The sequence below is a fragment of the Xiphophorus couchianus genome, chromosome 1 (genome assembly GCF_001444195.1).
Source record: "Xiphophorus couchianus chromosome 1, X_couchianus-1.0, whole genome shotgun sequence".
NCBI classification, from domain to species: Eukaryota; Metazoa; Chordata; class Actinopteri; order Cyprinodontiformes; family Poeciliidae; genus Xiphophorus; species Xiphophorus couchianus.
This window is the reverse complement of record NC_040228.1, coordinates 23,877,081-23,899,974: the sequence shown is the minus strand read 5'-3', so window position 1 is coordinate 23,899,974 and position 22,894 is coordinate 23,877,081. Positions and strand designations below refer to the sequence as shown.

Genomic DNA, 22,894 nt, shown 5'->3' with positions numbered 1-22,894 from the left:
GGGCTGATTGACAGGGGCTAGTATTTGTGACCATGGAGAGGAAGAGGCCACACCATCTGTCAGCCGCCCTCGCAGCTGGAAGACATGGCAGTGTGCGCATCAAAGACATACTATCCTCGCTTTAAGTTCTTCTAAGAGCAGTGATTGAGTAAGATTTTAATTGCTCAAAGATCAAGACCATGTAACTGAGATATCCATAATTTGTTTAGAATCTATTTGTCCAATCATCTGCTATTCGGTTTCTTTAACTTGTGGCCAGCGGTGGGACGGGACGCAGGGCACACCCTGAGCGGATGGTTCATCTGATGTATTACAAGGTTTGGAGACAGACAAATGCAATAATAATTTTAAAGGTGTAGTTTTAGATCTCTCTGCAGCTACAGAGAGATCTGTGCCTTGTAAATGGAGTCACATCCCTGAAACATTTATATATTTGTAATCTTATTACCAAAAAATCGGAAACTTGGTTCCCGCAAGTTTTATCAAGTGCCCCTGCTCTAACACCTGATTAAAAATAATTTAATTCTCATTCAATTTTTATTTCAGTCAAGTGACTTCAACAATGAAAACATCTAAAACATGCAGGAGACAAACTTCCCCCTAAGATGCACCAACACAGAGTAGCACATAACTGTGAAGAGGAAGGAAAATGGTTTTATATACTTTTTTTTCAACAAATACAAATCTTAGATTTTAGTCTAGTCCTCAGTACTTTAACACTCCTAAATAAAAGCCAGTGAAAACTTGCATTTAGATGTGACATATTAAGTTAAGATGCGTCATATCAGAATAAATTAGCACCACATATCAGGGAGGTCAGAGTTAGAGAGATAAACTTTAAACATCTCAATGAAGGATATTAAATCCGCAATCCAAAAATGGAAAGAATATGGCTGGACTGCAAACCAAAGGAGCTCTAAACTGAGAAATTAGAGAGGCAGCAGAGAGATGTTTAGTAAATCTGGAGGAGATTTAGTGCTCCCAATTTTTTGGCCTTACTTTTTCTAGTTTACAAATGTGGTATTTATGAAAATCTTGCAGGAAGAAAGTCCATATTGAAAGAAACCCATAAAAAGTCCTGTTTCCTGTCTTCCACAAGCCATGTGGTGAACATGTGCTCTGGTCAACTGACACCTAAAGCAAACATTTAAAATAGTTTTTTGTCACACATAAAGCAGTCATGTGCAATGAATTACAGTATGTGTTGTAAAGAGGCTCATTTGTCAGATTAAAAGTACCTTATGAAAACCGCAAACATTAGTAAACATCCATTTCAATAAGCCCAAATTTCTGTATTAAAACTTAATTTATTAGTTCAGATATTGTATTGGATGATTGTTTAGATATTGTAATTTGAACGTAGTGTTTTCATTAAATACAGGTGGAAAATCTTTCTTATTAACAGGAATGAAGGCTGTAAAACATGAGTTGATGTGTAATTACTTGAATGTGTTTCACTTTGGGAATTGAGTTACTAGCATAAATATTTTTTTCAATAATATTCTAGTTTATTGAATGAGTCTGCATATATGGCACAAGAAATAACTATTTCACCCTGAACTCACCATTAAAAGTGGTGGCAGTATTATGCTGTGGAGCTGGTCAGAATTAGTAGGAAGATAAACGGCGATAACCACAGAGCATTCCTGGATGAAAACCTGTCAGAAGTTGCCACTGACTAAAAACTGAGGAGGAGCTTCACTTAAAACCACAACCCCAAGCACTGACAACACTAGACTAATTTAAATCACATTCATGTGTTTGAATGGCCCAGACAAAGTCCAGATATAAATCAAACTGAAAATATGAAGCAAAAGTTGAGGACTGACGTTCACATATGTTGTGTATCCAATCAGATTGAGCTTGGCTAAAGAAAAATGGGCAAACTTTTGACTTTCTAGAGGCGTGAAACTGTAAGAGACACAGCTCAAAACATCTTTAACTAGAGTCTGCAATGTTTTCATTCAGGGGGGTGGAATACAGTTGTAAGCCATAATTTTAAGATTTTTATTTAAAAACAAAAAGAAAGGAAAGGTAAAACAATAGTCCCTTTTCTTTCTCCTTCACAATTTTGCAATATCTGTGTAGAGTTACCACATATGAACCATAAGGTTTACCTAACAGAAAACCTGTAAATACAATATGGACGTTTGTGATGAATACAGCATTTTAAGGTACAAACAGGCATTTAGCCTCACCTCACTTGTTGTGCATAAAAACATAAAAAAGCCACCTGTGAATTATTATATCTGTTGCAATGCTTATATGCTGCATTTTATTTTTCACCAGTTTAGCCAGACATTATAATAATCTCTAACAAGAGTCAAAGGTGTTCAACACATCTCATCCTCTTCTTCTGGCATTTATCCAGTTATATAAGTCAATATGAGTGCAGTCTGGACACAATAGATTCAGTGTGTCACACTGAAAGTAAAATGCCAAGAGAGGAGACCCAGGGGATTTACTGTCATCTGCTTTTATACTAATGGAGTAATTGTATTGGCTTTTTGTCTTAGGAACAGGACAAGCTGTATTTTCCAGATGTTCAGTAACAAGTGCATTTCATTTAGCTTCCTGTTTATGCAAACAAATGGCATGAGCTTGAATTATACAGCCGCAGACAGAACAACTTAAGATGAGAGCAGGAATTATTTTAAAAATGAAATGTCTCAATAAATAGAGAGAGAGCTCAAGGGGCAACATACTGCTGGCTAAATGAAGCCCCATATGTTTAATCTGTATAAGCCTCAATATTAATCTTTTTTCAACAAATCATTGTAAATTCAAGTTTAACTTTCATTCTTATGTTAGAACAGCAAACAAATAAGAAATTGTGAAGGCGTCAACGTAATTTTGAAACTATACAATTTATATGGTAGCCCTGAGGTGCCACAAATTCAAAAACACAACATTAACATAGCACAATTACAATTTACCAATAGGCCACTGTTAAAGTATGTGTGTGTTCATCAATAAAAATAATTTATCAGATTCAGCTGTATCAAATGTAATTACTGTGCCCCAAAACAATTAAATAATCACATCAAAAAGTTTTTAACATTGTCATTATTATTTTTTTTATTCCTAAATATAATAGTGTGTGAGAGATTCTGTCAGTGACATTCATTAACTTAAAATATTTTGCAGCGCGGCACTTTACGACGTTCGGCCCATTCACTTGTACTAACTTGCTGGTAGATAAGCCACTTTCAATATGGCGGACGCTATAAAGTATCGCAACAACAGGCAGACCCGCTCAAGCAATAATTTCCGGTTCAAAAGCACTGTCATCCAATCAGCGATCTCTCAGGTCTCCAACTGGAACATACCCTTTCCGTTTTGTTAATGTTGTAGTGCTTCGTTAATGAACTTCGTTAACTGTGTTTTTGAATTTGTAATTGTGCTTTCTTAATGTTATTGTGCTTTTGTAATTGTGTTATGATAATGTTGTTATGTTTTTGAATTTGTTGAAGTGGTTTGCACCTCAGGGCCACCGTAAATTTATCTTTGGGAAATCTGACTCAGAGTTAGAACCTCTTTTTGAAATAAAAGTACAAATGACAAACTTCAAAACAAAACTTATAGCTAGAAAGGAGAGACAACTGGAACTGCATGGACATGGAGTGAGTAAATCATATTTTAGATTACACATGCATATCCTCAAAAGCACACAGAATTATGGCAATAAAATCCAGAGTAGTAATCTTCACACAAGCTTTACGCATGATTTAAACTCACTTCCATTCATCTATGCAGCGCTAGCTTACAGAAAAAGTCATCTGAGGACACTACACAGAAAAGGTAAACAACTACAATTTATCGTAGTGATGCTACACTACTATACTTCCACAATGAATAATAGAATATCTACGGAAAACATTGTTTTTCTCTATTTTTAAGAAAGAAAACCCAGAAGGCAACTTATATGCATGAGAGAAGTCAGTCATAGTAAGAATACTATCTATACTTAGGTGATTCAGGGTTACTGGGTACATATGAAGTGGCACAGGGCACTTCATTCCTATAGCACCTTAATGCACAGTTCAATTCAAATCATCGTACTCCTGCTCCTCTGCTGTGCTTTATCACCTGCAGATGGAAAAATTCCCATGACATTGCTGCTGTTAGCAGATCTACAACTACAATTACTCCTTCTGTCAGTACAAGTAAAACCAGAGGAGCTGTTACACGAACAACTACTACAGTGGTTAGGTTCGGTAGTCACACTTTATAAAAGCTCCAAGTTACAATCCATAAAAAAACTTAACAGAACTAGTGAACCATGCAGCTCTGGAAAAAATAAGACCAATGCATTTTTTTTGCCATCATCATCTCTACACGAATGACATTATATTCTAGAATTTTTGTTCAATTGCAACACTGATCATCTGAACCCAAGAGCATTGTGAAAATCTGCCAAGACTCATGTTACTCCATCTAATATTTATTTTTAAACTCTTACTTAGCTTAAACATTAGTGTTGTGTTTTAAAAGTGAATACAAAAGTTTTCTCAGCAATATTTGAGGTCTGGAAACACTGATTTTTTTGTAAATAAATGCCAGAAACTGGATTTCTATTTGGTAGGAATGATGTCAGTTTATTGAATAAAATAAAAATATAAATTAAGCTACATATTTTGTTGTAGTCTTTACACATTTTCCAGAGCTGTGCTTTAAAAGACAACATTTCTGCCACCTCCAAAGTCTTCTGTCCTCAATTGTTTTCTTTTAAAACCAGAAACTGATTTTCCTCAAAGCAGAGGCAAGGCATGGTCGACTCCTGATACTATTATCATGCATAAGAAATAAACAAAACTGTGCAGCCTTTTTGTTGCTGGCTTTCGGGCAACAGTGCAGTAAATGCATTTAGTTTACTGCACCATTACTGGTAAACATTGCACATGAGCAACAGGTAGGTAATGCACAAGAAGAATCTTCATGTAACTAGTTTGGAAAAGTCTGGCAAGCAGAAACTACGGAGATAAAGCTGTAAAAGTCTTTGTTCACGGCTGTGTGGTGCTGAAAGCGGTCTGAGCTGTGGAGAATCTCAGCAGCCACACACATGGCCCAGATAAACTCAGCCGAGCTTATGGATGCGACAAGCCTTCATTGCGCTAACAACACGTGAAACTGCACCTGGGTCACGCTGACCCTTTGGTTATCACCATCCAGATACAAACACCCGGAGAAATAAGTATTTGGAAAATATGCACCCTGAAGCATAACTTTAAAAGAAGACCGAGAATGGTTTGTTTTTTTAAGTTTCGGAGGTCGCCCTAAAACGCACGAAGCGCAAGTCGTGAGTCAGGAGTTGCTTAGTCTGAGCGCTTTGACGCATGAAACAGTTGGTAAGCATGTGGCCGAAACAACTCCGCTACAGCACTGCCACTACAGGAATACAGTAAAACAGAATAACTCTGCATGCGGCGCTCAACGAAGAAGAAGGAAAAAAACGTGGAACTTGTGGCATACACAATAGGCAACCCAAAGACAACACAATCACAAGACAGCACAGCACTACAGTTATAAGGTTGAGCTCAACACTTCTAACCTTCTATTTTATTTTCCATTGGCAGAGTCCACCTTAATGCCAAAAACACAGCCCCTTTGTCTGTTTGGAAATGCAGGTGTCATTCACTGGCATCCTGACCCAGAGAAGTCCAAGCAGGGCTGCGTTTCTTTCAAACCTGCCACTCTAAAGCATGCTGCTACACGTAGAGGAAAAACAACAGAAAAAACCAGCATATATATCCTTGGTGTAGACTGAGTCTGACTCTCAACAGATCACTCGTCAACAATAGAACAAAGTGAAGGAAAAGAGCGGCGTGCAGAAAGAAGGAGAAGAAGACCGCTCATGCTCTTCCTCCTCTAATAGCCCACTCCTCCTCCTGCTGCTCTCCTCTTCACTTTGTTTCACCTCGCGCACATGCACGCTCTCCTCGTGTTTCTAGTAGTCGCTGCGACCCCCAGCCTGCAGTAAAATGACAAATACCGCCGCGAGGAAAACGTTGTGCGCACGTGCAGCCGGTAAACAGACGCCCTGATTCCCGCTTTGTTGCGTTTCCTTCAAGAGTCGCGCTCCGCAACTACTCGCTCTTTTAAATTTTATATATATATATATATTTTTTAAAAAAGAAATCGCAGTTCCAGCAGATTTGTTCAACTAAAATCAAACCAGATTTTTTTTTCGTGCGCCCTCACACGGAGTCTCTCCCACAAACGCGTGAAAAGCGTTTCTTCCCGCAGCGCGATCTGATGTTTTAAACCAGAGCCACTTCTAACCGCGGGAGTTTGCCATGTTTACCCAAACACGCCCACTCCTCCTCGGCGCCTGCATTGTGTGTACACGCTTTGCCATTTGTCATGCCTCGGTACAGTCAATAAGGCTCTCTTAATCACTGACGGTCAGCTCGTCTCCGAGCGGGGCTCTAATTCTGCCGCCGCTCGGCTCGCCGGATCTGGGATCGGGGACTTTATGTGGCAGCGGCTCTGCGGCTCCGAGAGCTTTTCTGTCCTGCCTATGGCTCCGTACCTGCAGTGCTGCAGAGAAAAAGCGCCCCTTCCCCCACTCTGCATTATGACAAATCAAGGCAGGCAGGCAGGCAGCGGTGCCATTAGCACATCACAGCACAGTTAGTCTTCCATGGGAGAGGAAACTCACAGAGCCGAACGGCACACCGCTGCGGACCCGCACTAAATATTGACACGAATGCCGCTTCGCCAGACCCACAGCCCGTTAATCAGTAGACTGACTATAGAAGCTTGGGAAAGGAAACAGAGGCTGCCACATTAATGTCTCTGGGAGTCACGGTGTCTGTTGTGCCTCCAAACAGGGCATAATAGTTGTAAGGAGTGCAAATAGCGACACTCTACCCTGACAAACGTGGATTTAATGGTTACTAGAGCGGACAAGATCCACAAGGATTCAAGCTTTAACAAACTTACTGTCAACCCACGTGGATTTTTAAAGCGCGCTCAGCAACAGTTGCTTTCCACGCAGTGTGGTGCTGAAGCACTGTCTCACACACGCTGCCTGCTGGAAGCTCCTTATTTATTTTAGGCCAAGTCCGATTCCATCTATTCACTTAGAAATTTTTAGCTCTTATTTAGACATGAGCCATGTACAGACGGGGTTAAAAAGTTATGGTTTCAACTTCTAAAACCCTGAGTCATGTGGTTTAAGATGCCAGAAAGTGTCACAGGCTTCTAAAACTGTATGGAGTATGATGTAATGCAGTGTCTCCTGCACTGCTCCAGCCCAAACTGTTACTGCACACTGCCAGTCAGTTGGCTTAAAGCAGACTCCTACACTTTGCTAACAGATGAAAGAAAGACCAACTCAGCTTTCTGGAAATATTTAATTTAGCAAAACACTTCGTCACTCATGGGGAGGAAGCTGCAGTGGCATCCATCATTCTTTTTAAGATAACACAGATGTACAGCTGGAAAGATACAAGCAGAATTTTAAAGCAGCTGACTGCAGTCTGGCTAGCCAAAAAACTAGAAATAAATTGCCTTCCAGTATTATATTCTTGTGATCACATTACTCGTGATGCTTTTTCAATAGAGGTATGGAAAAAAAGAGCAATCAAATTCTACTAAACAACTTCTCAAGTTTTAAGGAATAAAAACGCTGAGATTTTCCATCATATCTCTTGGAATGGTTCTAAGTTTTATTAATGAGATACCATAGAGAGCACCAGAGTAACTCGAGTTGCACAGTAGTGCTGCTGCTTTCCAAACTATAGCTGCATACTTCTAGTCAGCTGGCTGATAGAAAGCCCCTGTACATTTCTGTCGCAAAAAAAGAGAAGTGTGGCCAATTGGTCTTATTAAAATAAACTACAGTAGGCAGTTTTTAGCTTTGTGTCTGTAAAGCAGCCGACTGCAGGCTGACTACACCAGGAGACGGTAATTAGTTAGAGCTAATTCACCTTTTATAGCAGCTTCTTATACTTGTGCCACTTTAGCATACTGGCAAATGTGTATAACCAACAATTAAGCTACTAAGGAATATGAGCATTATAGGTGTTAGGGGCATCCTGACTAGTTATCGTGGATCAGTGGAAGGGCTTTGTAGCTCATGAAGGCAAATATATAAGATGCTTGGTAACAAAGGGGTTTAAACTTTATTTTTAAATATAATTACTGATCTGAAATATTTTTTCAACTATACATTTTTAATGGTGAAACATTCACGGTAGTCTCTAATGTGAAATGTTGTATTCCATAACAAGACAAAATTCTTAATTATTGCTAATGAGTCTAAAAAACATGCAAAGGTAAAATATTTCTCAATTCAAAATATTGTGCCATCACAACAGCCATAAGAATGCAAAGTTTCATGTATTTTCTTGGATATTATATTAATTTCTTTTTGAAAAGCAAGAAATCCGTATAAAATAGTGTCATATTTTTGACAAGAGCAAAAAAAAAAATAAAAACAGTATTGTCTATGTTGATGTATTTTGCTGCAGAGTAAAAATCTACATGCTATATTAAATTTTGAGACACTTAATAAAAGTTCTTGTTAGAATAATTCTCAGTGTACCTTAAATGGTTTAAAGATCATTATACTTACAAAGTCTGCTCTTCTGAACCCCAATACCAACATTATAGATAAATTTGGAATATATGATCAAAAATTGACATAAATTTACATTATATTAAAGCAGACTTAGTTTTAATTCAGTGTGGGTATTTGAATTATTATTCAAAAAGCATCACTGACATATACTGCAAGATTGATAACTGTTTAGATAAAAGATATGGGCATTACTTGCAGGAATGTTTAAGTACCAGTAGAATGGAATCTGTGAAAAATTATGATATATGCTTTCAGCATTACATCATTCCTACTGTGTTTAAACCACTGCTTAATATGAGTGCCATGAGAATAATGTAATAAAGAATAATATCAAAAACACCAAAAATATGATTTCGTTTTAGTCACTAACTATTCTGATATGTGGGTGTGACGTCTGCCACACAATCACAATATGTCTTCTCTCACAGCCGGCAGGTATTGTTATAAATATAACCATTATCAACATTACAAAAATTACCGTTATGAACATAACCATACCTTGTCAATATCTGACCAGTTTTCTACAAATAAATGTAACTATGAACAGAAAGCACAGAACTTATTTTGCTAAATTGTAGACAAAACAAAACTGATCGATTTGGAATTTTTCCAGTTATTAAAAATGTCACAAATGATTTTCCCTCCATCCCATATGATCCAGGCTTAAATAAAAAAAACAGCCAAACATTACATATATAACCGCTTATTACAACACACCACTGTTCTAAAAATAGACACAAACATGACGTTACACAACAAACTGTAAGATATGGTGTGCAAGGAGTTAACATAGCTAAAGTAATAGGGTGGGTTGTGTTTTCCCTGAGACAGTCGGCTCCTCCTTAGCTGCTTCTGTGAATGGGCCAGTTAGGCAGCAGGGTATGAATGGCGGAGGGATCTAATCATGCTGCCATGTATGTGAGTCGCCATGCAGGTCTCTATTTCTCACTAGCGCTCCTTGAAGGGCTGTCTGCAATGCAGCTGTCCTGTGAGCCTGTAGTTCATCGTGCCCTACTTTATTCTGTCAATGCTCAAACACTGCAGCAGTACCTCTGCCAGCAGCTACACACACACACACACACACACACACACACACACACACACACACACACACACACACACACACACACGCATGCAAACACTTAATGGCTTTTATATGCATCATGAAGACCTACAGCAGGCTCACTGATACACAGACATTAATTGTTTGAATGTGAAACTACAACTATAACTAATCCACAAAAGAGGAAAGAAAAGTATTTCTTTGCAAAACTAGCCACATAATTATGATTCATGTCCATCTGAAAGCAATCAATCAACTAGTCAAATTTTATCTATATTTATAAAGCTCTTTTTTTATACAGTGCAGCAATGTGAAGTGCTTTACAGAAAAGAAGCATCCAAACAATTCCCTTTGATTAAACAAAAACAACAAAAGAATCCCACACATTTCCAGCAGAAAGATGCCTTAGCTTCACATCATATGGTAGCGAACCCAATAACCCCACAGAGGTTATTACATAGCAACACACTAAAAAACACAAAAAGCATCACAACCAAATACCAAATATCAAAACCAAAGATGCCAAAGAAGGGATGATATTCTTTAGTAAATTAGAAAAAAAATGATTAATAAAAGGTGAGTAAAAGCAAATGCTAAAAAGTACATAAATATTTACAATAACTAATATAATAATCAGATGATAAATCAAAATAAATCAACTAAAATAATGGATAAAAATAAACAAATGGAAAAAAACAAATGGTAAAACAATGAAAATCTTTTAAAACTCAGATGCAGGGCAGATTTAAACCAAAGCAAGAGCAAATAATGGTTGTAAAATAAAATAAATTCTAAATAGCTGCAAATTCAGATGATAAACATACCACAGACAACAGATAAATCTTCAGGTCAAACCAGCCAGAAAATGGCTCAATAATAATTTTTTTTTTGTGTGTGTACAGTCGAAAAGTCAAAGTTCTTTTTGTTGTCTCATACAGTAGCTGTTCTTTTTGCCCCAATGACATCATTGGGGCATAGAATTTTTCAAAACCAAAACGGAATAAAAGATCATGTGAACTAAAACCTCAAACATAATCTCTATTTATGCATCATGCCAAATAAAGAGCCAAATCAGTGATTTTATTCTTACTATATTTACTTTTAAATCTGACATGACCAATAAAGCATTTGTAAACACAGACTGTATGCCAAACATATTTTATACACAGTGACAGTTCACTTAGCTAACAAGTAAAAATCAATTAGAAAGCCCTCCGCAGGAGTTAGTCAGTTAACCAAGCAGTCATGGTTCTAGACTGTGGGAGGAAGCCAGAGTAGATGACAGACTTCACGCAAACACAGGGACAACATGCAGACTCCCTGCAGAAACACCTCAGACTGCAACTGATTGTTCTGAAACTAGAACCTTCTTGGTGCAAGGCAACAATGCTGCCAGCTTACAGCCAAATGAAGGACGGATCTATACATTTATATTGTTAATGTCAACTTGGTTCTTAGCCAACAGGAGCAGCAACCAGTCTGGTCTTCAGCTGCTTCAAAGTTTGACATATTTTTCATTTAGAGATGGTTTTCAGCACACAATTGCTGTAGAGAGAGATTACACGAGCTACAGTTGCTTTCCATTAATCTCAAACCAGTCTGTTCTCTCTTCTCTACACAAATGTTACTCACTAGATATCTCCTCTCCTAAGAAATGGTTGTCCATAAAATCCCAGAAGACTGGCAGTTTCAGAAACACTCAAACAAGCCTTTCTGGCATCAACAACTAAACTGTTGTGCCTGAAATGTGACTTCAAAAACAAAACATTCTGATTGGCTTGAACTTGAGCATGATTTATTCACCTAAAAGCTTCATCTAAAAGCCTGAGTGCATTAATTTGATTTCAGTCAGCCAATGATGTGATTGACTGATCAGCTATTTGTGTTAGCAGTCAAAAGAACAGGTGTACCTAATGAAGAGGGTGCACCATAACTACTCAAAACTGGTAAAGCTACACGGAAAAATTTTAATTGGAAGGTTTGAACTGACAGAAAAATCAAAAACGACATAAAAACATCTCCTGTTGCTGAAATGATGCAAATAGAAAACTGATAAGAGGACCTACCGTCCAGTGAAAGCCAGTCGTGCTGAGAGGATGGCAGTGATGGGAGAGCCCGAGCCTTGTACTCGAACACCACAGAACTGGAGATAATCTGATTACTGATGGCCACCTGTAGCGTCACCAGGCCTGTATCGTGAGCTGAACAGAGAAGACATGATAAGACTCTGGGAGAGCTTATTCAAAGTGTCACAAATTCTTAAAACCTTTATCTGAAAGTGCAAATAAACATTAACCAGCATGGATAGTTAAGTCGATGTTGCACAACTAGCAGATTTAATAATGGAATCAGGAAGAATGAAGTCTTAAAATAATAAAAAACTAAACTTTAAAACACAAATGTTCTAAAATAAGGTGGTATTAAAAAAAGTTGTCATCCAATAAACAAACTAAAAATTGTATACAATCTTTAATGAAGTGGAGAGATTTGCAGTAATGTTTCAGTCAAGACTTTTTGCATCAACAACAAAATAAGTTACAATATTGCATCAAGAAAGGGCTCCTTCACTTATACCACAAATAAAAAATGATCCTAATATATTTTTATTTAACACTGATGCTAAAGTTTGTTTATTAATAACATAAAAACAAAATAAAGCAGAAACTTTGTTTGCAATGTTAAGAACTGTTTCCTCTTTGCTACCTGGGCAGTAGCAGCGCAGCACCCCTGGCTGGATGAGCGAGGCCGGAACCGAGATCTGGTCAAACAAGCAGCTGTAATTTGAACTGGCCTCCTGCCAGGGACCAGTGATCAGCACCTTCACTCCACCCTGAAACATACACGGTGATTAAAGAGGGCTCACAATACATTAGTAGAATTAAGTAGATATACTCGCACTTAAAGTTAATCTCCCAGCTGCAGCGTAAAGATGTTGAAACTCATGTAGGTGGCTAACCACTTAATTAAATTAATCTCTGCTGCCACCATGTGGACATTCAATGATATTTTCTCCTAAATCACCACCAGCACTGACTCGAGGTGCTTTGGTGCCACCCAGTGGCTAAAAGTTGGCATTACAACGGCAACACAAAACTTCAAAAATCATTTGGATAAATGGAGTCTTTAAAAGCTACTGGAGAACATATCTTGTATTAAACAAAAAACACCAACAAAAACACTTTTCACCGAAGAACACAATATGATGTTATTCTCCATCTATTAGAACTTACTCACTTTTCAGTGATTGTTAAATTAGTTGTACAATTTTACAAGTGCAGTAGGTATCCAGTAAAATATCACACTGGTTTGGATTCCATATTTCGTGATCGCTACACTCTGTCATAGCAGCAATAACATTTTCTTTTGTTAAATTTGAAATATTAACTAATGTTTTTATTGTTATGTTATTTATTTCCACTATTTTTGCACACAACTTCATATTTTTTATCTGTGAAATGAAATCATCTCAAATTAAAGGAGATGTTATGATCAGTTATTTACCAAATACTTGTCAACTCTTAATGAGTGATTTCTTGGGTAGCTACTTTTTAGTTTGACTTGAGTGAAAATATATTAAAGTTGCTGCTTTTACTAATTTCTGGTACATTACCCACCTCTGGTTTGTAGCCTGACAAGCAAAGTTATAAGTGAAACGTTTGTGAAGTTATTGTTGTAGCCTGTGAAACTTGGAGCTGTAAATACACCTTAACAGCCAAAAGTTAATAGAACAGGTTCATTGCATATGAATTCGTTGCTGCTGGACAGCTATGAGATTTCATTGAAACATTTTAAAGTAGACAAAAGCTTTGGCCTTAAATTTGACGTTATAGTTTCTCTCAGGTTTTTGATTTCAGTTTTTTGTGTTATTCCATACAGGCGAGAAGAAGCAGAGAAGAGTCGAATCTCTCACCTCAGGATAGGACCACTCAGGGGAGTAGTCAGTGACCATGAAGAGACGACCTGTGGCCTGTAACATCCCCAAAGCCCCTTGGGCAACAGCTGCAGAGACGACCTCTGCAACATTCATGTAGGACAGCGATCCAGCTTCTCCGGTGTTGCCTCCTGCTCCTGCGCCTCCGCTTAGTGACTGAGGGCTGCAGCAAGGCTGAAGGCAGAGCTCTGAGGGGCTGTAGCCCGAGCCTCTGGCTCCTCCGTCCTCCTGGCCCTGATGGGGGGGCCCACTGGCTGGGTTCTGATTTTCAGCGTTGTGAGATGTGACTAGCTGGTGAGCATACAGGGCACCTCCAGCAGACATGGTGGTTCCACTGCCGTCCACTGAGATGAAGTCATTGATGAGGTCAGAGAACTGGTTTCCAAAGGATATGTCAAAGTGGTCCAGACTGATCTCCATGCCAGCTCCACCAGCTCCTCCATTGTTAGCTGCTCCGGTCAGACCTTGATGGGCTCCCACTGCATTGTAGAGTCCTTGCACCATACTTGTGCCTTGGAGGAGAGGCTGTAGCTGCTGGGTGCGGTTGCTACCGTCACTATTTCCATTATGCATTGTTACTCCTTCACCTGTAGGTCCTGCCCCTCCATTGCTACCATCTGAAGCCTGTTGCATGTAGTGCTCTGGTCTCCCCCCCTCTCTGTTTGCTGCTCCACAGGCCTGAATGTGATCCCCTGGCTTGAGGAGGTTCTCGCCACCATTCTCTGTGGCTCCAGTCTGAGCTGAGTTGACATTACCTGGTTGTTCTAGACCAACAACCTCTTCGTGTTCTGTTCCCAGCCCAGGAAAGGGCCCCTGGTACTGCAGCAGCTGGAGAGAAGCCGCTTGGGCAGACCCCTCTGTGGGTGAACCTCCATTACAATTGGCCCTGTGTTGCATCTGGCTCTGGTGGTGATGATGAAGGTGGCCATTGCTGGAAGGGGAGTCAGTTTTTACCACTTGCAATCCCATATAAGCTCCAGAGTCATGGGAGTTGTGCTCCATAAGATGTGATTTCTGGCCCATGCTTGACCTGGCCTGCTGCGTCTGGCTGGTTTGAGAAGCATCCTGAAGGAAGAAGCTGGGCGAGCGATTCTGGTGTTGCATATGTGGACTAGAAATGGCCTGACCATAGCTCACTGTGGTAGCACTAGAAGAATATTCTTGCTTGGCATCAATGGCACTAAAATCCATCTGCTCCAAAGTGGTGCTGGGACTAAGCCCCCCTCCTGAAGGAAGCAGTGAGCCTGTTGGGGTCAGACTAAGACTGCCCTGACCTGATCCAGCACCAGATGACACCCCACCACCACAGTTCACAACTCCTCCAACCTGGTAACCACTTTCTTTCATCTGCTGCTCAAATGATGTGTCTTCTGTCTTGATGTTCTTTACGAGAGCTGAGCTGAAGGGGTAGCTATTGTCTGACAAGTTGGGAGAGCGCTGGAGACTCCCGTTGGTGCTACTGCTGCCGCTGGAGGAAGAAGATGTTGAGGAGGAGTTGCCCTCTGTCTTCATTGCGCTGCCGCCGTAGGTCTGGCCCTGTTTAGGGTTGTTCAAGAAGCAGTCAGGATCAAAGTTCATATTGGTCTCTGGAATCTTGATGGTTCCAGAATCAAGACTGCTGGTTAGCACCAGTTCTTCAGACACACTCGCTGTAGACAACATTGACAGACTGTCTCCTGCCGTGGTAGTCCCAGGTTCCCCTACTCCTCCTCCTCCGGGGAAGGCAAATTTGTGTCGATCAGCGGTCATGGACAGCACCAATCCCTGTGAAGTGGCATCTGCACCCATCAGATGAGCATTGGGACCCCCAGTTGGAGACATGCTATAGACAGGTTCTCCAGTGACCTCAGACATGAAGACACTCTGGGACAGGCCAGACATGACAGACGGAACATGGGTCATCCCTGTCACCACGGGGCTGTCTGCCATGTCTGGATCACTATTGAGTCCGCTGCTGATGGACACTGGGGAGTTCTGCGTGGTGTCAGGGACCTCCACTTGGTTGGTGGATGACACTTCTGTGCTGTTTTGGTGCAGGAGGACAGGCTTGTGGACTTTGCCATTGCGTTTCTCTCTGGCACTGCCACCACCTCCTCCTCCTCCCCCAGAGCTTTTTCCTCCACCATGGGCACTGTGTTCGGTCTTCCCTTCAGACACATCATTGTTTTGGACCTCAGAGTGTGTACTGCTGTATCCACCAGAACGGGGGTCCACTTTAGGGGAGATGATGCGGTGTTTGCCGCTGTTGCATTTGTGGTGTACACTGCTCCCTGCACCTATATAAAGAATGACAACAAACATATTCTTTGAAATGTCGATTAAACAACACAATTTAATAAGACAGTCATATGAACAAAAAATGGGAGTGTTTTTAGTATTCATGAATTAGTAATAAGCGTGAACTTGAGACAGCTAAGTATTTTGTAAGTATATAAATATTGAAGTAATACTGCATAATCTGCCTTCTTGAAAATGAAAAAAAAGACATTTAAGTCCAATTCACTTAGAGAAAGCCACTTTATATCACAAAGTTTATAATAGAGCAAGTACCTTCAGTACTTTGAAAAGTACACTCATGTGTTCTTGGTACTTAACTCTGGACTCAAGTTAAAATGAAACTTCCATGTTTTTCTGTGTTTGGGTCCCTCACAACCACAATACATGACCAAACATTAAAACATTTGAAAAGCAGGGGAACAGCTTCAATAATATTGAGACAAATATATGTGCGTTTAAGGGAAGGTGCAATACTTTGCTCTTAAAATTAACAAATTAAATAGAAAATGTTAGGCTTAATCGACATGGCATCGATAATATTGAATTGACATGGGTTATGTTATATAGATGTGTTAAATTCAAAGCAATCAAAAAGTTTATTTCAACAAACCAACTAAAAAAAGTGACACTTTACATACTTTGCTGTTTTTTTCTGTTAATTTTGATTATGAATTACAGCTAATGAAAGACTGGTGTACATCAACCAATGACAGTTTTCAAATGGCAAGATAGCCGTAAAAAGAAAAAGGTGCAAAAGAAATAAGGATGACATCAGCCTTAAGGGATTGTAAAGTAGAGAATTAAGAAGTTTGAGGAAGATTCTTAAAACATGTGTTGCAGCTGGAGCCAGCGTTTCCAAAAGTCCCCACACACTTTATGTGTGTGTGGTGACGATGGACTGGACCTATTGCATTACTTGTGTTAAATCAACTCTGAATCAGAGGGGACAGAAGAATCTGTGTTGGGCTAAAGAAAAAAATGGCTGGTCATTTGCTCAGAGGTCCATAGTCATCTCTTCAGAGGAAAGCAAAGTTTGCATGTAATTTGGAAATTAGTCTGGCAAAGAGCGGAGAGGCACCGACTCCAAGTTGCTTGAGATTCAGGTCAAATGATGGTGATTTGGGGAGCCATGCCATCTGCTGCTGATGGTCCACTGTGTTTTCCTGAGTCCAAGTTTAGAGCAACCATTTACCAATAACATTCTGAGCACTTCCTGCTTCCCTGTGCTGAAAAGCTCTGTAGAAATGCTGATTTCATTATCTGACAGGACCTGACACCACCCTGTGCTGCCAAAAGTATCAATATCTGCTTTAATGCTTTAATTAAACTATTGAATAAATAATCTTTTTGATGTTCTAATTTGCTGAAATGCTCATGTTCATGGTAAATAGGTAAAAACAACAATATGGCTAGATGATGTGTGATTATTAATAAAGTAATGTGAGTTGAGTTTTTATGTTTACAGGTATCAAAAAGCTTTTTTATATATAGCTGAGCTTTTTTTCAGAGCTTTTTATATATAGCCATTTACACATTTAAATAATATGGCAACTTGGGGTGAAACACAAAAAGTAAAATCCTACATTGTACATGATTAACATTTTTTATTTTATGGAAGCAACATTTAAACACAGCTGACCTGTTAAAGCTAAATTAAAAAGTAAAATAGTACACCTTTTTTTGTCCTCTCATGGTAAAATAAACATGAAATTACACATTTCATTGTTTCCTTTTTAATTCTCTGTAATCAAAATGGACACATTCTTATGAAAATAGAAGATAACCTGCAAACTTTGGGATTATTCTGTATTTCGTTTTAAAGTTTAACTTCAAAGAATAATTTTAATGTGATTATTTAAATAATTTTGGGTGAGATGCTGTGCTCTCTACTTTTCTGACGGGAATTCTGGGCATTTTTAACAACAGTTAACATAAGTTACAACAGAAAAAAAAGGAGCAGCTGTCTGAGCTTCAATAAACACAACTGATAGCTGAAACGCTGGTCAGGATGCTTTGTGAATGTGGAGCAGAAACTACATGGAGGACAAGGTGAAGGAAGTTTAATCTCATAAATGTTTATTGATCTTTATGGGGAACCTGAGACTGGGAGCATATTAAATAGATAAGCTTACAGTGCTATTGAGAAGACCGGAAATACGGGCAATAAAATGATTTCCCATGACCTGACTGCAGGAACACACACACATCCTTTATCAATGCCTGTATATCCAAATATCTAGCTTAGATTTTAAGTGGATAAAGATACTGTTGATTGGATGTTTTTATTATGTTCTAAGCCGAACACTTTTTTTCTTTGTTGTGTCCCTTACACTTTTACTACTTTTGAAAAGTTAACAATCAATTTATTGTAGCACCATGAAAGATAGGAAAGACAAAATATTTTTTAAAGCATTTTTGTCATGTACCATGAAGTAAATGCATATGAAAAATACATTTGAACCTGGAAAAGAAATGATAAAATTCAACTTATTTCACATATTTAGTTTTCAAACTTTTTAAAACAACTTTTAAATAACTGGATTGGCAAAAAAAATTATATTATTTTCACTTTTTTTGCTTTGAGAAGACTTTGGTTGTAAATTGGACTATAAAAATAAACCGAATTAAACAAATTGAATTGTAAGGAAGTGGGTCGGTATCTTTCAGACCTGGTGATGCAATAGGCTACATGACACGCCTGATTTATTTAAGCCTTTAAACATGCTAAAGAATTTGACATGCCATCTAATTCTCCTTTGCAAATGCTGTAGTACCTTAATAAATAATTCTAAAATAGCACACTGATGTGTTCCTGAGCTACTTAACTATCATACAACCAATGTTATGATCTATTAAAAAAAAGAGTCAGAAAAGCCCAGAGAAATTTTGTAAACTGACCTGAAATTGCCCATGAATAAATATGTTAATTTAAGTTCTCTCTTCGAGGCACAGGGAGCTTAGGGAGATAAAAGATCAAATGTCCAAATAAGTGCCGTAAAATTTAAACCAGCTGGGCTATTACAGAAATGACCTTAACATGGATAACCGCATGTAAAAATATTCAGCTGACACAACTCTGAGTTGTGAAAGACCTCAGTCACTTTGTTAAATTTATCACACAAACCATTGTGTTTAGACGTTTCTGCAAGTTATTTTCTTCATAAAAAGTTACTGCCCCACCCACTAGCCCTTACCCAGGGTACCCGTGCAGAGGCAGTTGTGAGTCCGGGGAGGTGGCTTAGTTTGGTGGCTGTCCAGAATCTGTTGCACTAGCTGCTCCACTGAGAAACCAGAGCTGCTGTTCCCATTGCTGCAAGTCCACTTGATGCCATGAACTGCCGGGAGAGAGGAGGAGACAGAGACGTCAGCCAGCCCAACAGACCACCAGCCACGCCAGCCTTCCACCCCCACCCACTGCCCCTGTCTGACTGCCGGTAGTCCCCATCCTCCACCGAGATCACCACTTTAAAAGCACGCAATCGCAATAGCAAAGCAGAGAAATTCAAATGTCTAATTTTCCACAAAAATCTACTTATCCACATACGATGTTTAGGTTAGAGATGTCTTGCGTGTTCTTCTTTTAAAATGTTGTGATAATGTTTTGAGCAGGTTTATTTTGCCAACTTTCCTTTATAATCCTAAGAAGCCTCACAGATCTGGTGGGAAGTTCAAATATAGTCACAGGGATCAATGCTCCTTTGTATTTGAATGGGTTTTTTTTTCAGGTTGTGCAGTGTCACAGCAATTTGATAAATGAACATTAAATTTCAGAAACAAGAATTTGGTCCACAGATTCATTGGGAATTTCCTCTAATCCGAAAAGGTTAAAATATTTCCAATTAATGTACATTAGATAGTTGCACCTCAACCACATGCTTACTGTAATTCTCAAGATTTTATAATAAATAATTGGATATTTGACTCCTATTCTTGGTAGAATACATTTAAATTTGCTAGTTTTCTGGCGCAAACCTGCATGTAAACACATTCTGCAAATTTCAGTAGGGCACAAGTTAGGATATTCTAGAAGGTTAATAACCTTGTGCATTAAAAAATAAATTTTAATAGGTAATTTCTTTGTCTTGTTGAAGCAGCTTGCTTTACATCTTTATATAGTGTAAACCTTTAAATTAAGAAGCTGCTTTAGATTATTGAGTGATGTCGCTAAAGTGAGATTATTTGAGAAATAAATTGAGACTTTTAAACATTAGAGCACTTCACCAACTTTTAAGAAAGGCTGTGATATCTTCATGAAGGGAGGTAGTTTTGCTGCTAGAGAAATTGGTGTCAGACAATAAGTGGAATTAAAAAAGTGAAGGATTATCTTCTGATCCTCCTACTTCAACTCAAATCAACAATGACCTGATTATTTGGCTCACATCTGTGAATTATGTGTGGTGCTTTTGATACACCCCTGCTTTATAGTTAAGATGTAATAGAATGATTGGTTCCATTGTTGTTTTGCATCAGGATGAGGTACATTAAATGTATGAATTTTATTTTTGTGCAATCCAAAGTGGTCAAATATAATAAACTAGGTTGGATTCCCTTCTGAACTTCTTTGATTCGGCAAGGCAGAAGAAACATGTCTGAGATTTTGCTCCATGATGATATGATGGCATCATAGATTTGGTGCAATAAAGGTGGCTGCACAGCCACGCTGAGAGTCTCCCATTTCACCACATCCTAGACGATGGAGATCTGGTTACTGTGGAGGTCACTGGAGTCCAGTCAATTATCATTAACATTTTCAAGAAACCACTTTGAGATGATGTGTGACACAATACATTATCCTGCTGGAAGCAGTCATCAGAAGATGGGCACACTGTGCTCGTAAAAAGTGGGTACAGTCAGCAATAGTAATATAGTAGGATGTGGCATTTAAATAATGCTTCATTAGTATTAATGGGCCACAGTAAAAATATTTCCCATACCATTATCTGTTATTATGAAACATTTGTGAGCCTGGGCAGCTTTTCCTGTGCTTAGAGCCACATGGGACTGGTGTGGTCCTCTGCTGCTGCCCATCTGCTTATATGTCTTGTAGTGTTCAGAGATGGGATGGCGTAGACTGGTCACAGTGGTACTAGATTACCCAAATCAGAGGAGGAAAACTACATTCAAATTTGTCTATATGACGTCAATCAGAAGTTAGATAATTGACACATGGACATAGTTGGGTGTTCCATTGGGGAAAAGATCAGAAACTCATCTCAAAATGGACACAGAAGGCTGCCACTCAGCAGTCTGTACTTCCTTCCTAAGATGTTGGCCTCAACCATGTACCAAAAATGTATGGACTTTGCTTAAACACTGAACTGAACTCTTATAATTATGCCAGTAAAGGTTGCTGATGGTTACAAAACATGAACAGTGTAAGCGTAATATTCAAAGGGAGATTTAAAAAATGTTCTTCGTTGAACAGGTTAGGATAGGTCTATGGGCAATACAAAACATGTTCATTATAGTTTTTGCACAAAAAGATTCTTAGATAATGAGATTTTATTCTGCTCAGTTCTGCCTATTTTGAACTCCTTTCAGAATGAGCCGTTTTAGAGTCTCTTGTCACTTTAAAACCAAATAAACTGCTTCTGGCCGCGTCGCCTAACTCAATGATTACACTCGCATGTGAATATGGCAGGAAACAGATGCCTAATTATACAACTGTATATGTCTTAGAAAAGCATTAATAAAGCCTTGTGCACAAGCAAGAATGCAGTAAATAGTTTCTGGGTGGTAAGTTAACAATAAGTTTGTCTATTCCAGCAGCCATTATACAGCACAAACAGTGGTAAAAATAGCTGACCAAACATGCTGTCCATTGCTAGGTTGGGTAATAACACACTGTCTGCTGATTGTGGCGTAACAATGAGGAGGTTTTTGAAAGGGCTAATTTTCCAGACATCAAAAAACATTAACTAATTGCCAAAACAACATTTGAGTGGTTTTTTTAAAGAGCTTAAGATGTTTCCAGAAGCAGCTGAGACCCAAATCAAAGTATAAAATGTAGTAGGTCCCATTTAAGCCAATGCTTGTTGGAGTGAATGTATATATTTATGATTGTATAAATAATTTTGACTGTGTTTTAATTAGACTTAAATAATCTACAATAAACTGGTTATGCAGCCAAATTCTCATATTTAATTCATCAAATTAGTTTGCTGAATTACCATTTCAATTTGAACCCCCCCCCCCCAAAAAAACTTGTTCATCTAAATCAGTGGTTCTCAAACTTTTTTCAGTGATGTACCCCCTTAAATTATATTTTTAGTCAAGTACCCCCTGACACGGGCAAAACATTTTTGGAATAAAAAAGAGGTACAGAGATCGTGGACGTAAATCCCATTAAAACATACTTTTCCATGTACATTATGTACTTCGTCGGCTCTGGTTTTGCCTTCTTTTTCACTTTATCTGTACTTTCAGCAGCATTGCTGCTACGCTTTAGCCACGTCTCCATAGTTACAGTGTAATCATGATAACGATAGGTCGTTGACGAGTGCCCTGGGTCCGTGGGTCAAACTAACTTGGTGGGGGGGTCCGTTTTATTTTAAAGTATATTGAAACTAAATACTGAATATAAAATTCAGTGCATGAACACACATTTATATTTTATCGAACTTTTTACAAAATAATTTTTCCCAAGACTTATTATGAGGAGCCTACTGATTTTTTAAAGATATTTTGAAAAGCTTCACGTACCCCCTGCAGTACCTCCACGTACCCCCAGGGGTACGCGTACCCCCATTTGAGAACCACTGATCTAAATCACATAAAGACAAACCTTTTTGTGGCATTTATGGCAAATCATGAGGATGAGGATATATAAATCTCACACTGCTTAATTGAAAATCTGCTCTTTACTTTCCCTTGTCTCAGTGTTGAACTTCCTGCTGCAGGATCCTGCATGTCAGTGCTGATGAAACTGACAAAGAAACTTGACCTAAACTCAAACTCCACCACAATCTGTGACTTTTTTCTTAAAACCTGTGAAGAGGAAAATCACCAAGCAGCTCCTGCTGTACCGAGGGAGAAA

General features: G+C 38.8%; 1 protein-coding gene across 11 annotated transcripts in view; it reads right to left on the bottom strand.

Moving 5' to 3' along the window:
• camta1a (calmodulin binding transcription activator 1a) overlaps positions 1-22,894 on the bottom strand; it is a 388,633-nt gene that overhangs the window by 24,022 nt on the left and 341,717 nt on the right. For 8 of the 11 annotated variants that reach the window (XM_028016564.1, XM_028016556.1, XM_028016526.1 and 5 more), the window contains 4 exons: positions 19,053-19,193; positions 13,561-15,857; positions 12,354-12,480; positions 11,717-11,851 (listed from right to left, as the gene is read on the bottom strand). In XM_028016564.1, the coding sequence (XP_027872365.1) occupies positions 11,717-11,851; positions 12,354-12,480; positions 13,561-15,857; positions 19,053-19,193 (2,700 nt within the window). Of the gene's footprint in view, positions 1-5,551; positions 6,251-11,716; positions 11,852-12,353; positions 12,481-13,560; positions 15,858-19,052; positions 19,194-22,894 lie in introns of those variants that run through there. The other 3 variants (XM_028016579.1, XM_028016548.1, XM_028016572.1) reach the window with 2 other exon arrangements.